General features: G+C 58.9%; 1 protein-coding gene across 3 annotated transcripts in view; it reads left to right on the top strand.

The window, feature by feature from the left end:
• OSBPL1A (oxysterol binding protein like 1A) overlaps positions 1 to 16,035 on the top strand; it is a 107,390-nt gene that overhangs the window by 55,875 nt on the left and 35,480 nt on the right. For all 3 annotated transcript variants that reach the window (XM_079784237.1, XM_079784236.1, XM_079784238.1), the window contains one exon: positions 8,836 to 8,995. In XM_079784237.1, the coding sequence (XP_079640363.1) occupies positions 8,836 to 8,995 (160 nt within the window). The remainder of the gene's footprint in view (positions 1 to 8,835; positions 8,996 to 16,035) is intronic.

The following is a 16,035-nucleotide window of genomic DNA, read 5'->3' as shown; positions in this document are numbered from 1 at the left end:
CCCAGCCCTCCCCCTCCTCCCAGCTCCCCCTCTCCTCCCAGCTCTCCTCTCCTCCCAGCCCTCCCTCTCCTCCCACCTCTTCCTCTCCTCCCAGGCCTCCCCCTCCTCCCAGCCCTCCCCCTCCTCCCAGCCCTCCCTCTCCTCCCACCTCTTTCTCTCCTCCCAGCCCTCCCCCTCCTCCCAGCTCCCCCCCTCCTCCCAGGCCTCCCCCTCCTCCCAGCTCCCCCTCTCCTCCCAGGCCTCCCCCTCCTCCCAGCCCTCCCCCTCCTCCCACCTCTTCCTCTCCTCACTCCCTGACCATCAGGCTTCTTGTCAGAGCGTGTCACCCAGAAGCGAGGCGAGTGTCCCGTGAAGCTCAGGCACCTCGAGTGGGCGTGGCCGGGCAGGAAGAAGCCTCGGCGCTGTGAGGACCTGCCCGTGCCGAGGGAAGCTCTGCGCCCACCTCGGGGCCTCTGCTCCCCCCTCACCTGCCGGCTGTTCTGGGGAGCCTGGCTGTGCTCCCACCCCCCTCAGGACTGCTGCTCTCGGGGGGTTACTCTCCCCCAGGTGCTGGCCTGGCGCTCCCTCGCCTTCCTCAGCCTCCCATCCAGCGGCACCTGCGCAGCGAGTCCTCTGGCTGTCCTGTGTCCCCAACTCCTCCCCTGTGTGTGTGTGCATGCATGTGTAAGTGTGTACATCGTGCATGCACGCACACAGGTGCACGTATGCATGCATATGTATGTGTGTGTACACGTGCATGCACGTAGACATACAGGTGCATGTGATCTGTGCCCGTGCACTGTGTGTGCATATGTGTTTGTGTACGCTCATACACACAGGTATGTGCACATGTATGTGTGTTTACATGGATGTGTGTGTGCATGCACGTATGTGTGTGTGATGTTTTCCACCACCTAGCACCTTAAATATGTCCCTCCTCTACGTGTTTTGCTTCCCGCCGTCGGCTGCAGGCTCTCAGAGGACAGGGGTTGTGTCTGTTCTGTTCACTGTTGACTCGCAGTCTGGCTGCCTGGCGCGTGTAGGGGCTGAAGTGTTTGTTGCGTGAAGAGCGTGGGGGAGGAATGACTCCTGCTTGGGAGGTGTGACCTGCTGGGCCTGGAAGGCGTGAGGGCACCAGCTCACAGGCATTGGGTGTTTTCTTTCCTTTTAAAAAATCAGAAAGTACATTTCAAGTGCCCCCAACGAAGGAAAATTAAGAACCCATGTCCACTGCTTTAGGACTTCGGAAATCTTCAAATCACTTGTTTAATTTTATTTTACAGATAATTTTGTTTGCTCATAAGATTTGCATTTCTTAAAAAATATTTTTTTATTGATGTCAGAGAGGAAGGGAGAGGGAGAGAGAGATAGAAACATCAGTGATGAGAGAGAATCATTGATTGGCCGCCTCCTGCACACCCCACACTGGGGATCAAGCCCACAACCGGGCCTGTGCCCTTGACTGGAATTGAACCTGGGACCCTTCAGTCCACAGGCCGATGCTCCATCCACTGAGCCACACCGGCCAGGGCGAGATTTGTATTTGGTGAAAATAAGCACGGGCTGTCACAACAAGAAGGCGTGTCTGCGGGGGTGTGTGCTCCAGAGCTTCCGGGAGGCGGCTCAGCTCAGCGGTGCTTCCAGCCTGGAGTGGCTCACGCCCACGGGCGGTCTCAGGCCCCGGGGAGGACTCCTGGCCGTGACTGGTGAGGCCGGGTGCACGGCTTTCCGGTATCCGTGTTGTCCTCCCACGGAGTTTGTGATTCCAGCTTGTTGTCTCCCCCCCCCCCCCCCCCGCCCCCCGGCTTGGGACTGAAAACTCTGATCAAAATAGAATAAACATCAGAACCCGTGACAGCAAAGATGGTCCTTCCGGGCTCTGTGCTCAGCACGTGCAGGAGGCTGTTCCCGGAGCCGGTGGAGGCGGCAGGAAAGGGGGCTTGGAATCGGGTCTGTTGTTCAGGGGCGACGCAGCGCGGTGCGAGGAGAGACGTGCGCGTACGAGTCTGAGCCACGGAAGGGCGCCCGGTCGCCTGGGCCTGGTGCACGAGGTGGTCCCGTGGGGTTACCATGGCGCCGAGAGATCCTGGTGCCTGGGGTGCCGCCGCCTTCCTCACGTCGTCATACGTCTGGCCCAGGGCTCCACTCACGGGATGAGGTGACGCTGCGTGGACAGACTCACTGACCTGCCGTCGTGTGAAATTGGCACCGGCGGTGCGTGATGCTGATGCTTACAGCAAACAGCTCTGTGGCGGCTCGTGTGCTGACTTCGTGACGTTGGCGGGCGCTGTTCCTGCGCACACAGCACGCTTGCTGTGAGCAGTCCTGTCACACCTGCGCCCGCAGCAGCCGCATCCCTCGCGTGTTTGCCTCAGCTCCTCGTGGCCTCATCTCCTGTTTGCTTGACCCTCACCTTGTTATCTACAGTGATGTGCTGTGCAGGCTCAGAGCCCACGTGTGTGGAAGTCGGTACCACAGAGCCCACGTGTGTGTAGGCTAGACCACAGAGCCCACGTGTGTGGTAGGCTGACCCACGTAGGTCTGCTCGCACAGGACGCAGCGCCTAGGGGTGCGTTGCTGAGAACGTGTGCGCTGTTGGGTGGCTCGGGGCAGCAGTACGGATGCCTCTGGAGAGCATCCGCCTTTGAAAGAACGAGACATGGAGCCCACCCACCAGGCCCCACGCTGCCCTTCAGGACAGACAGACCTCACTCCTGGGGACAGAGGTCAGGGCAGCGGCTGCCGGGGGGGCGGGGCTGGGGGCTGGGAGAGGGACTCAAAGGGACACGCAGACTCAGGCAGAGGGGACTGGAGAAGCGCTGATGCGTGCAGGACGCTGGCTGCAGGGGTCACACATCTGTGAAGATTCACTGAACGGCACATGTAACATGGAGGTGTTTACTGTGATGTAAATAACCTCCCGTTTCTTTAAAACGCTGGAGTTGGGAGGCTTCCCTAGGGTTTTATTTCTCCACACAATTATCAACGACAGAGCCCTGGAGGACCCCTGGGAGCGAGGTGTGGTTAGGGGTGATTAAACGTCTTGCTTCTTGAGGCATTGTGCTCCTCCTCTGGCACAGAGCGCGGTCCCCGTGGGGGTGCAGGAGGCCGCGGTCACACCCCCGAACAAGGACCTTCACCTCCGGTTCACACGCCGTGAAGCCCGTATGCGTGTTTATGTGAGAGGAGGCTCTTTCTAGGCCGACGCTCAGCCACCAGGGCGAGGCGTGGCGGGACGGGGTGTCTCACCGAACCTCGGACCTCGGCCTGGGCTCCCACGGGGCTGGTGGCCAGCGGCCCTGCGGGGTCAGAGGAGAAGGGCGCGAGCAGGAGGTGCGGCCGCCGACACAGCCTCACTTTCAGCGCCTCGCCAACGCCCCTTCGGGTTCGATGCCAAGTTTTGCAGATTGGTGGCAAAATCTGGTAACGCAAACATGGGTCCCTAAACAGGCAGATTGAGTTCTTACTCCTCTGCTCACCTTTGGCAAGTAGCAAACTTAGTGACACTCGGTTTTACAGATACACGTATTCCTCCTGGGGCGGCTAGGAGGGTCGCCGGCCTGCCAGCACGTACAGGCGCCGTTGACACTCAGTGCGACGCGTGCACTTTGTTAGTCGTAGACGTGGAGATAGCCCGGTGCACACAGAACCAGCTTCCTGTACAGGTCCTCGTGAGGTTAAGTCCTTTCCGCCAAAGAAACTCTTTTACGGAAGTTGGAGGCATTTTTGCTCAGGGTCCTGCACCATGAAATCGTTACCCTTCTTGGTAAACTTTGAAGTGCTTGTCAGAGCTGGTTGCAGGGTCTTCTTTGTACAAGTTATTTGCATTGCTTCTGGCCCCGCTCCCTGTCCTGCTTCGCTGCACCTTGATGTTTATTCGTTTGAAATGTTATTCCGTACTTCCCTCCGAGCAGGTTCCAGGCACCCTCCCTCGCAGTGGGAAGGACAATCACGAATGACCATTTGGTGGAGAGTTAAAACAGACATGATAAAAAACAGACGTGTAAGAATTTCAGAATCTTTATTAAATCGGTTGGTTTAGGATTTTACCATTTTGATGTAGCCAAAATTGGTTTATTACCTGACATGGCAGTTTAACATTCTGGTCTATGATTTACCTTTTGACGCTTTTAATACATTACATTACAATCTAGGATCTTACGCATTGGAAATGATACATGGAGGTGCATAGTGCTTTTAGGAATATACACCTGTGAAGGGCCGTTTCTGGAGTGTAACAGGCGTGTAGATTTGGACATGTAACTTACTGTCGGCGTTCCTTGTGTGCGTGTTCTAATTGGCAGTTTTTGTGATCTCTGGCTCACGATCCGTAACCGGCCGGCCCGTTCCCTGGACACGGCTGTGGGGTGGGTATGCGTGAAGCCGACGGTTGGTAGCTTACGTGGATGTGAACAGTTCTTTCGTTTCAAAAGACATTTCTCTTTTCTGCTTTTTTTTTTTTAAAAGAAATGTAAAACCTAAACTTATTTATTACATTGTTTTCTCTAGTACTAGTCTCCAGTTGATTTTATCGTCATGAGGTTGTTTTTAAATCTGTCTGATAAATAAGCATCAGACAGTCTGGGTTTACCACTGCCCCCTCCTTCCAGCCCCCCTTTATTTTCCAGCTGTTTCTCCGGGGCTGTCTGTTGGGCTCCGTCCTGGATTCAGGCGTATCCGGTTACCCCCGGATTCTTACCGGGTCTGAGTGTCTGAAGATAACCTCGGAGTCACCACCGGGTCACCAGCAGCCGTTCAGTTTAACAAGCTCCTTGGGGGCCTGTTACTCAGAGCCTGTCAGCGAGTCGGCATCGAAGGCCTCGTCTCCCAGGCAGGGCCTCGGGCAGAGGGGACCCGGGAGCTCCCGGCGGATTGCCTTCCCCGTGGCGGGCCGGATCGAGGACTGGGCAGTGCCAGTTAGCGGGTCAGGAGCAGCGCCCCGTGCCGGGCGACCAGGCCTCGGAGTGACCTCGTTCTAACCTCAGGCAGCTCTTCGGTCCTCTGTAACCTGAGGAGACCGGGCTTCTCGTTACATGGCAGGCGGGGGCCGTCGGTCGATGACCTCATTGTCTGTTTCCTTTCGCCCTGTTTCTCACATGCACCGCGGCGGAAGGAGCAATGAAGCCAGGTAAGAATTCGGGGGTAACCGGATACGCCTGAATCCAGGACGGAGCCCAGTACACAGGCCCCGGAGAAATAGCTGGAAAGTAAGGGGGCGGGGCTTACAGAAGTGATAGTGATGCTTGGAAGAATCAATATAAACCCAGGATACTTGAAGCTTGTTTTGTCAGACTGACTGAAAAACAGCCTTCCTCTAGTCAGAGGGCTCTCCCCGCCCACCTGCCCCCTGAGCAGTCAGAGGGCTCTCCCCGCCCACCTGCCCCCTGAGCAGTCAGAGGGCTCTCCCCGCCCACCTGCCCCCTGAGTCTGTGCCCACACACCCTCCCTCTCTCCTGCAGCTAAGGACGCCCTTTCGTGCCCTTAGCAAAGGCCAGCTGCACACGGGGGGAGGGGGAGGTGAGACCTCCAGCCCCCATTGCAGGAGCTCCCCCCTCGCTCCTGCATCGGTAACCCCTCCCTGCAGAGTCTCCCCTTGTGTGGAAACACTCGTGGTTGTTGCTCCAGTAAAGCCTCTGCCCCTCGCCCCCCAGCTGCTGCCTCGGTTTCCTCCTTCCCTGCCAGCGAGGCCCCTCGGGACAGCCTCCCGCCCTCCAGCTTCCTTCTCTTACTTTCCCACCCGGCAGCTGGCTCTTTGCCTTGGACGCCCTGGAGCTGCTGCCGCCACGCCCCCCGCGGGCCCCTCACCGAACCAGTCTCTCAGGTCCCGCTTCGTGCATCTGTCACTGGTGTCTGACCTGTCGATCCCTCTTTCCTCCCGTGACTCCTCCTCGAACCTCCCCAGGCCCACGCGCCTGCTCTCTGTCCTCCCTCCTCTCCGGCCTCGTCGCCGGCGTGTTCTCGTTTCTCCGTCAGAAGGAAATCGGTGCCTGGGTCTGGGCCGCCTGGCGTCTCTCTGGAAGTCCGATGGCACCTCACATGTCATTTATGAGTGTGTCCTGGCTGCCGTCCCTCCCGCGTCGTCACCGTGTTAGCTCGTGAGTGACGGCTCTGTCTGCGCTGCCCAGGCCAAACCCCGGTCACCCTCGGCGCCGCTCCTCTCACAGCCAGTCAGCCGCCCGGGTCGCGGCCTGCAGCACACCCAGACCTGGGCCCTCGCCCCTCGCCGCTCTGGTCCGTCTCTCCGGGGGCTGCAGGTCCTCGTAAGGGATCTTTTTTCCCAATTATTTTTTTATTGACTTCAGAGAGGAAGAGAGGGAGAGAGAGAGAGAAACATCAGTGATGAGAGAGAACCATGGATCGGCTGCCTCCTGCACGCCCCACTCTGGGGATCCAGCCCACAACCCGGGCCTGTGCCCTGACCGGGAATCGAACCCTGACCTCCTGGTTCATAGGTTGATGCTCAACCGCTGAGCCAGGCTGTTTGGGCGGGATCTTTTTGATTCTACTCCTGACCTCCCCGCAGGTTTCTTCTTCAGCATGTCAGCCAGGAGATGAGAGCGTAAACCGAATGGTGTCACTGCCTGCTCACCCTTGGGGCCCCTCTCACTCGGCGCAGAGCCGGTGTCCACAGGGCTGTGCACCCCCCCCCCCCCCCCCCCGCCAGCCTCACTTCTAAACGCAGAGGTTAGAAACCAGGGAAGAACGAGTTAGTGCGAGGACCCAGCCTCTCCTCCCCGCCCTCGCCCCCCGCTCCCCCGAGGACAGGTGAGGACAGGTGTCGAGGAGGCAGAGGGGAAGGGTGCGGGTTTTAGGTGGATGGGGGCTGCATGGGATTTTGGAAAAGATTTTGTTGAGGCGACGTGATCATTTGGGGCCTCGATCACTTACTTGGCCGCTTCTCTGCAGTTGGCTGGATGCCGTGAGGCACGGAGAGGCTGTGTTCGCTAACGGGAGGGAATAGCTGCTTGACTCTTGCACTGAGAGGCACATGTCAACAGCACGTTTGCATTTTGATGTTTGAGAAGCTGAAATGGTGCAGCCGAAGGGGCGAGCGGGCGGGCGCCTGGCTCCTCCCGCGGGGGCGGTGCTGGCCTGCAGATGGCACAGCTGGTAGTGCTTCCTGCCCAGAAAGGGCCGTTTTGGACATCGTGCTCAGTTTGGCCGTTTTCTAAAATAGGTGTTTGCATTACATAACCCACGACACAGAGGAGGAACAGTTTGTTAAGTTGACTCCAGCCATAGAAAAGGCGTTTGTGCTTCAGAGATAAAAATTAGATAACAATATTTGCAAGTCTTTTGCAATTTATTTTTTAAAGACTTTTAAAAATTGATTTTTAGAGAGAGAAGGAGGGAGAGGGAGAGAAACATCGATATGAGAGCAGAACATTGATGGGCTGCCTCCCGCACGCCCCCCACTGGGGGCCGAGGCTGCAACCTGGGCCATGCCCTGAACGGGAATCGAACCAGCAACCCTTTCCGAGCTCGGGACGATGCCCCACCCGCTGGGCCACACCAGCCAGGCCAGGCTTTTGCAGTTTCTTAAAAATTGTGATTCCATAGGATTCCTTTCTTTCCAAGTGTTGCGTGTCTTCTGTGCTCATTTATCATTTATTGGTGTTTTTCCTGATAACAATCTCATTTATAATAATAATAAAGCGATGCACATGAAGGTGCCTGAGGACTGGAGGATTCCCCGGATAATAAAGGTTTAACCTTGTCTGGCTAGCATGGCTTAGTGGTCAGTGTCGACCTCTGAACCAGGAGGTCCTGGGTTCGATTCCTGGTCAGGGCACATGCCCGGGTTGCGGCTCCATCCCCAGTGTGGGGCGTGCAGGAGGCAGCCGATCCATGGTTCTCTCTCATCATTGATGCTTCTATCTCTCCCTTCTTCTCTGAAATCAATAAGAACACATTTAAAGGAAAATTTGTTTAAAAAAAAAGAAAGTTTGAAGGTTCTGAGTGAGAGAAGCCTGGTTAGACTATCAGATGCCCGTGAGCCCTCTCAGTTCCCGGGTGAGGAGCTCGGCCACAGGAGCTTCTCGACGCCCCGGTGGGTGACGGGAGGCCCCACTTGTGGTCCCGCCCGAGTGCGAGGTGGCGGCTGGAGGTTGGCGGGATTGCGGATCAGCTGGATTTGCAGCGATCTGAGATGGAAGCGCGGAAACGGGCGCTGTTGGCCCAGCCCAGCCGCTGCTGCTGGGCGGCCGCTCCCTCTCAGGAGGCCGAGTTGACAGTTGACGGGAGGGTCCTGCCCTGGAACCGGGGGAGGGGGCGCTGCCTGCAGGGGTGGGACGGGAGGCGGCGCTGCCTTCTTGTACTTGACGGTTTCTTAGGGTCCTACGTTCAGGGTGAGAGGGAATCAGAACCAGAACCTGGGATTTTAAAGTGAAAATTAAATGTTCGTTGCCTGCCCCTTCCTTCCTTCCTTCGCGGGGCGTGCCAGCGATGGTGGCGTGCACTGAGGGTTCGGAGCGGCTCCCGTCGTCACCTGGGATGGTTTCCGTTCTTTATTTTGTTCAAACACTTACTGATGGTTTTCATCCCCCGCCCCCGCCCCCAACCCGGCTTCTTAACGTCACGGTGATGCGTGCGGGGAGAGGGTTTCTGAGGAGGCTGCGTGCTTCCTGCCCGGCTGAGGCTCTCGCAAGAGGACCCTGGTCCTTGGAGCTGGTGGTCTGGCGGCTCCGATCCGCCTTCGTTCGCCGGAGCTGCTGGGAGAAGGCGGGAGGAACGGAGTTCGCTGAGCATTTTCTCAGTCACCTGTGTGCGCAGGGCATGCCTTTCCATTCCGACGTGCCATTGGCTGGAGCGAAAGCAAGCCGAGCTCCCGAGTGAGCCTGTGTCCTTTCCTTCCAGGTGAGGAGCTGCAGGTTGGCGCAGGAGCAGGAGAAAACCAAGATCCTGTCCGAGGCCCTGGAGGTGCTGGCCACGGAGCACCATGAACTAGAGCAATCGCTGGTGGCCGGCTCCCCGCCCAGCGTGCTCAGCGAGGACGAGTTCTACGATGCGCTGTCAGGTGGGTGGGAGCCGGGACCAGAGCTGCCCTGAGGGTGGCCGTCGCCCGAGTCTCCGGGTGGGAAGGCAGACGGGTCACTACCTGTGTGTCACATGCGTCGTCGTCGGCAGGAGCCTGGCGTGGGGGTGGGGGGGGGGCAGTCACCGCTGGCTCCCTGCGCGGGCGGCGTGGCCGGGCTGGGGATGGAGGCCCTTGAACCCGCATGAGTCCCGGATCCCGGAGTCAGTGGCCATCAAGGACTCCCCGTGCCAGGGCAGACGTGTGTGAGGAGAGATGGCTCCCCGGGTCCTCGAGGAGCTCTGGCTCTGTGTTACGGGGGGCGATTCGGGAATGAGTTATTAACGGTGAACTTTTTGTATTTCTTACGGTTCTAGGGGCCTCATATACAGCGTATAAATACATACACCGAGTGGCCAGATTGTTCCCAGCCTTGTTCAGCCATGCACCCCCTAAGCATGTCTACGTCCTGACCCCCCACCCCCCCCTGACGTAGAATTCTTCTTATTCAAAAAGTGAGCTCTTATTCACACGGAGGAAGCCTAAAAGGCCATGAACTTGGTCTAAACAAGCTTCCAAAGAATATGACATCCACGAAAGAGAAAAATAAAAGAACGAAAGTGTAAATATGCCACAATCTATATTTATATGCTGTAGATGAGGCCCCTAGACCCATAAGAAATGCAAAAAGTTCACTGTTAGTAACTCATTCTCGAATCGCCCCCCTTAAAAGTCAAACTGCCCCCCTGGGGGGCGTGTGCCCACGTGGGAACTGCTGCCCGAGAGGAAAAGGTTCAGAGAAGAAACGTGGTGACAGGAAATACGTCACGTGCCAGAGGGAGGGGAGGCCCTGGTGTCGCGGGAGCAGAGGTGGTGCTTCACGTTGCCCGGAAACACATGGCAAATGCAGTCAGCGTGTGGGGACCCTGAGCGGGACCCTGAGCGGGATCCTGAGGGGGAGCCTGAGGGGGACCCTGAGCATGAGCCTGAGGGGGGATCCGGAGGGGGATCCTTAGGGGGAGCCTGAGGGAGACCCTGAGCGGGAGCCTGAGGAGGACCCTGAGGGGGGATCCTGAGCGGGTGAGCATGCCTCTGTGCGAGCACACAGTGTAGAATCATTCCTCCAGCCCGTGGGCCCTCTTGATTATTTAAAAACTAGAGGCCCGGTGCGTGAAATTCGTGCACTGGGGGGGGGTGCGGGGGAGGTCCCTCAGGCCGGCCTGCGCCCTCTTGCAGTCAGACATCCTCGTGGGGAGCCGGCCTAAGCCGTTAGTCGGACATCCTTAGCGCTGCCACGGAGGTGGGAGAGGCTCCCACCACCACCACTGCGCTCACCAGCCGTGAGCCCGGCTTCTGGCTGAGCGGCGCTCCCCCGTGGGAGTGCACTGACCACCAGGGGGCAGCTCCTATGTTGAGCGTCTGCCCCGATGGTCAGTGCGTGTCATAGTGACCCGTCGTTCCTCTGTTCGGTCGATTGCATGGGAACCTTTTATTATGGAGGAGGATTGTGTTTTCAGCGTGCTCAGTGACTAAGTCCCCAGTGCAGACAGGTTTCGCTCACAGGGTGGTGTCGTTTCACTGTGTGAGGGGACTTAGAGGAGGCGGATTAACGAAGCCTCACACCTGTCCTGTGTGTGCGTGTCTCTGTGTGCATGTGTGTCTGTGTGCATGTGTGCGCCCCTGTGTGCATGTCTGTCTGCATGTGTGCATGTGAATGTCTGTGTGTCTCTGTGTGCATGTGCGTGTCTCTGTGCCTGTGTGCGTGTGTCTCTATGTCTCTGTGTGTGCATGTGTGCATGTGCGTGTGCCTGCGTGTGTGTGTAAGGAATGGGGACGTGGTTCTGTCGGTGGAACTCCTGGCATCACTCTCAGCCCCTGGGAAACGGGCGAACATTCACGCGCACTGAAGCCCGAAGGCTTCGTGAGGCACGGACTGGCTCCAGGAGACTCCTCCGCCGGCGAGTGACCAGGGGTGTGTGGGAGCCGCGCGGGGGAAGGGGGCCTGTGTTCCTGGCGTCTGCGTTCCTTTCCGTTTCTCCTCCGACGGCTCCCCTCCTCCTCGAGCTCAGCATCTCCAGGGCCGCCTGCCCGGGCCTCCCCGCCCGCAGAACGGAGCCCCTTCCTCCCTTTGTGCTCCCTCAGGCCCCCGAGCTCTCCCTGCTGTGCTGGCTGCTCTGGTGGGGGGACCGCGCCCCTCGCTCCTGCCGTGCTCAGCTCCAGGCGGCTGGACCAGGTGGTGGAGCCAGTGTCGCGGACCCTCCTGTGCCCCTGGAAAGGTCCTGGTGTTTAATCCAGAGCACGAGCCCGTCCTGACACAGGAAACCAGACACAGGCCCCGACAGTTTTCTACAGTCTGGTTTCCTACAGTCTGCACACTCCAGCTCGCTGCCCGCAGGGGAGGGGATGTGACAGAGGAGTGAGCGGGGATAAGTGTTTAAAAAACATGTTTGTATTGGCTTCCGAGAGGAAGGGAGAGAGAGAGAGGAACATCCATGAGGGGAGAGACTCATGGATCGGCTGCCTCCTGCACGCCCCACACTGGGGATCGAGCCCACAACCTGGGCGTGTGCCCTCACTGGGAATCGAACCGTGACCTCCTGCTTCATAGGCGACGCTCACTCCTGAGCCACGCCGGCCGGGGCTGGGATGAGAGTATTAATGATAGAACTGTTCCACGGGAGCTGACGACCGAGTGGGAGCTGTGAGCCTGCCCCCGGGGAGGGTCACGGCTGGAGAGTCTCTGGTCACCCCCTCAGGCAGGGCACATGCGCTAAGACTAAAATCCTGCGCACCCCAGCACACGCTTCGCCAGCCTGACAGAACAGCATGTAGACCGATCTATGAACACGGACAGCTGTGTGTGTGTTAGCTGCTGTTCATTTGACAGCCGAAGGGACGTGTGCCCGACGGATCGTGCGTGGTTTAAAAGGGCCCGTGGCACGCGGTTGGGAACCGCTGTTCTAAGGAATCGCTTTTGAAACATTTAGAAACAAAAGCCATGAGGTCATTTGTTACCAGTGAGACGACGCATGGCTATTCCTCGTTGGTACCATGTGCGAGCACAGGTCACGGAATGCCGGCCTTTTCAGTGTCATGGTTCCATGCGTGTGTCCTCCCTGCGCTCACTTCCCTCCGGGGAGCGTGGCCGGCTCCGGCTCAGGGGCTCCTTTCTTGCTGGTTTTCCTCCTCGCGATGTGCTGGTCAGCGTGTGCATGCACGGTGCATGTGTGCATGTGTGTGCCTCTGAGCATGTGTGCATGTGTGTGCAAAGCGCATCCAGGTACGTCGTGAAGTTGAGGCCAGGGCTGGCGCTTCCCAGCAGCTGCCAGGGTCGGTGCTCGAGTCTTTTTAAAGTTTATCTTTGCTGTGGAGCGTGTTACAGATGTCCCCTCCTTTCCCCCGGTGCCCCCTCCGCCCAGTCCCCGCCCCGCCCCGCCCCCCAGGCCTTCACCACCCGCTGCCCGTGCCCGTGGTTATGCACATGTGCAGGCCAGGTCTCTGGTTGATTTCTCCCCCTTCCCTCTGAGGTCCGTCAGTCTGTTCCAGTATCCATGCCTCAGTTCTGTTTCATTCATCCGCTTATTTGGTTCCACATGTGAGTGTGATCACGGGATGCTGTCTTCCTCTGACTGGCTTAAGTCACTGAGCACAGCGCTCTCCAGGTCCCTCATGCTGTCTCAGGGTAAGAGATGCTCCTTTCACTGCGGCGTCGTGTTCCATGGTGCGGACGCACCACGTCTGCTGACGGGCACGTGGGCTCCTCCAGATCGTAGCTATTGTATGTTGTGCTGCTATGAACATAGGGGTGCATGTACCCTTTCTGATGGGTGTTTCTGGTTTCTTGGGATATATTCCTAGAAGTGGGATCACTGGGTCAAACGGAAGTTCAATTTTTGTTTTTTGAGAAAATTCCACACTATTTTCCACAGTGGCTGCACCAGTCTGCATTCCTACCAGCAGCGCACGAGGGTTCCTTTTTCTCCACATCCTCGCCAGCTCGAGTCTTTTTCAGTCAAAACTGTCAAAGTGAAGGTGGGACGACACAGGAACAGTGTGGCCTGTGTTGGGCCTGTGTCTGTCGGGGCCTGTGTCTGTCGGGCCTGTGTTGGGCCTGTGTCTGTCGGGGCCTGTGTCTGTCGGGCCTGTGTCTGTCGGGCCTGTGTCTGTCGGGCCTGTGTCTGTCGGGCCTGTGTCTGTCGGGCCTGTGTCTGTCGGGGCCTGTGTCTGTCGGGGCCTGTGTCTGTCGGGGCCTGTGTCTGTCGGGGTCTGTCTGTCGGGGCCTGTGTCTGTCGGGCCTGTGTCTGTCGGGGCCTGTGTCTGTCGGGCCTGTGTCTGTCGGGGCCTGTGTCTGTCGGGGCCTGTGTCTGTCGGGGTCTGTCTGTCGGGCCTGTGTCTGTCGGGGCCTGTGTCTGTCGGGGTCTGTCTGTCGGGGCCTGTGTCTGTCGGGCCTGTGTCTGTCGCGGTCTGTGTCTGTCGGGCCTGTGTCTGTCGGGCCTGTGTCTGTCGGGGTCTGTCTGTCGGGGCCTGTGTCTGTCGGGGCCTGTGTCTGTCGGGGCCTGTGTCTGTCGGGCCTGTGTCTGTCGGGCCTGTGTCTGTCGGGGCCTGTGTCTGTCGGGCCTGTGTCTGTCGGGGCCTGTGTCTGTCGGGCCTGTGTCTGTCGGGGCCTGTGTCTGTCGGGGCCTGTGTCTGTCGGGCCTGTGTCTGTCGCGGTCTGTGTCTGTCGGGGCCTGTGTCTGTCGGGGCCTCTGTCTGTCGGGGCCTGTGTCTGTCGGGGTGTCGGGGCCTGTGTTGGGCCTGTGTCTGTCGGGGCCTGTGTCTGTCGGGGCCTGTGTCTGTCGGGGCCTCTGTCTGTCGGGGCCTGTGTCTGTCGGGGTCTGTGTCTGTCGGGGTCTGTGTCTGTCGGGGCCTCTGTCTGTCGGGGCCTGTGTCTGTCGGGGCCTGTGTCTGTCGGGCCTGTGTCTGTCGGGGCCTGTGTCTGTCGGGGCCTGTGTCTGTCGGGGCCTGTGTCTGTCGGGCCTGTGTCTGTCAGGCCTGTGTCTGTCGCGGTCTGTGTCTGTCGGGCCTGTGTCTGTCGGGCCTGTGTCTGTCGCGGTCTGTCTGTCGGGCCTGTGTCTGTCGGGGCCTGTGTCGAGGCCTGTGTCAGGGCCTGTGTCTGTCGGGGCCTGTGTCTGTTGGGGTCTGTGTCTGTCGGGCCTGTGTCTGTCGGGCCTGTGTCTGTCGGGGCCTGTGTCGAGGCCTGTGTCAGGGCCTGTGTCTGTCGGGGCCTGTGTCAGGCCTGTAGAAGCACTGGTCACACCGGGAGAAGTGGTGACACGTGTGCTGGCAGTGCACGCAGGAGATGGAGAAGGGACCGTGGGCAGTGGGAGGGACAGCACCGGTGCCCGCTCCCGCCGTGCCCACACCCTCTCCGCCGTGCCCACACCCTCTCTGCCGTGTCCGCAATGGCTGCGCGCCCCCCTCCTGGGCTGTGTCTGGGTGGGCCTGCCCAGTGTGTGGTGGTGCCCTCGCCTGGGCATTCCCAGCACTCACTGCGCCCCAGCCGCACGGCGTGTCCCTCGGGCAGAGCCCCGTGTGGTGACGTTAGCATTCCCTGCCTGTCCAGCCCAAACTGGTGAATGGTGGGTGTGATGCGCAGCCAGTTGAGAGGGACAGAATGTGACTAGCAAACGCCTTCGAGACGTGAAGACGGCACAGCACTGGAGAAGGCCCGGGGTGACCCGATCCTCAGTCTAACGCGTGTTTGTAGTGTGACCCAAGGTTACTCCGGCGGCAGGTTTGTGCCAGGCACACCGGAGGGTGTAACTATCCTTGGACCTTCTGGGCCATCATCCTTTTCTAAAATGATTTTATGCCCGGCTGGTGTGGCTCAGGGTTTGAGCATGACCCATGAACCAGGAGGTCAGGGTTCAATTCCCGGTCAGAGCATATGCCCATGTGTGGGATCGATCTCCAGTAGGGGGCGTGCAGGAGGCAGCTGATCAGTGATTCTCTCTCATCATGGATGTTTCTCTCTCTTCTCCCTTCTCTCTGAAATCGATTAAAAATATACTAAAAAGAGGATAAAATGGTGAACTTTATAACTGCATTTTCTCTCAGTGAAAAGTTGAAATTAAAACACAGGAAGGAGCTGTCGTGGCAGCACTGTTGTTGGGCCGAGTGGACCTGGGACGTCACGCGGAGGGCAGGGCTGGGATGCGCCGAGTCTGCTTCCGGCGTGTGCGTCTCCCCGGTGGATGGCGGGCCGCCTCCCCCCCCATCCTGAGTGTCCGCCCACAGCTATTTCGCTCGGGCGGTTCACTTACTTCCTTTGTGCTTCACATTGTATGCTGTTGTGGGGTCTGGGCAGGCACCGTGCCTACGGCTGCCTGAACGTCCGGCACCAGTGTCTGAAGCTGGGGTCACTCGGGTGCCTGGACATTTTTGGAGCACGCCCAGTGTCCAGGAACCGTACGGACACGAGGCGGCGTTACATGGAGTGTGTGCGGCCACTTCCTGTTGCCCTCGGGGCAGGGCCGCTGGACAGGACCCGGCCTTCCACGGGCTCCTCGGACGGTTTGCTCGGCTGGTTCCCCAAGGTCGAGTTAGAAACACACGTGTCAGGACAACCTGTCAGACTCGCTGCCATGCTCACACCCTCCCCCCGGCCTCTTCTCGGCCTTTTCACGGGAGGAAAACCCGGAACAGGAGGTGGAGGCAGCGAGCCTCTGAATCCACGGGTTCTCAGCCTGTCTGGGAGGCGTGACTGACAGACGGGAAGCTGTGCACGGAACGCACAAGTTGACAATCTCGTGTTTAGTCGTGTTAACCAGTCACAGCCACAGCTGTTGGCCTTCATCTGTTTGGAGGGTGAGAGGATTGTTATCAATCTGAAGTGTGTTCAGAATGAAGGTCTGGCCCAGCCGGCGTGGCTCGGTGGTTGCACATCGACCTATGATTCAGGCGACCTATTCCCGGTCGGGGCACAGGCCTGGCTGCGGCTCCATCCCCAGTAGGGGGCGTGCAGGGGACAGCCGATCAGTGATTCTCTCCCATCAGCAGCGTTT

Source organism: Cnephaeus nilssonii (assembly GCF_951640355.1).
Source record: "Cnephaeus nilssonii genome assembly, chromosome: 11".
Classification (NCBI taxonomy): domain Eukaryota; kingdom Metazoa; phylum Chordata; class Mammalia; order Chiroptera; family Vespertilionidae; genus Cnephaeus; species Cnephaeus nilssonii.
Note: the sequence above shows the minus strand (reverse complement) of the source record. Positions and strands in the feature narration are given on the sequence as shown.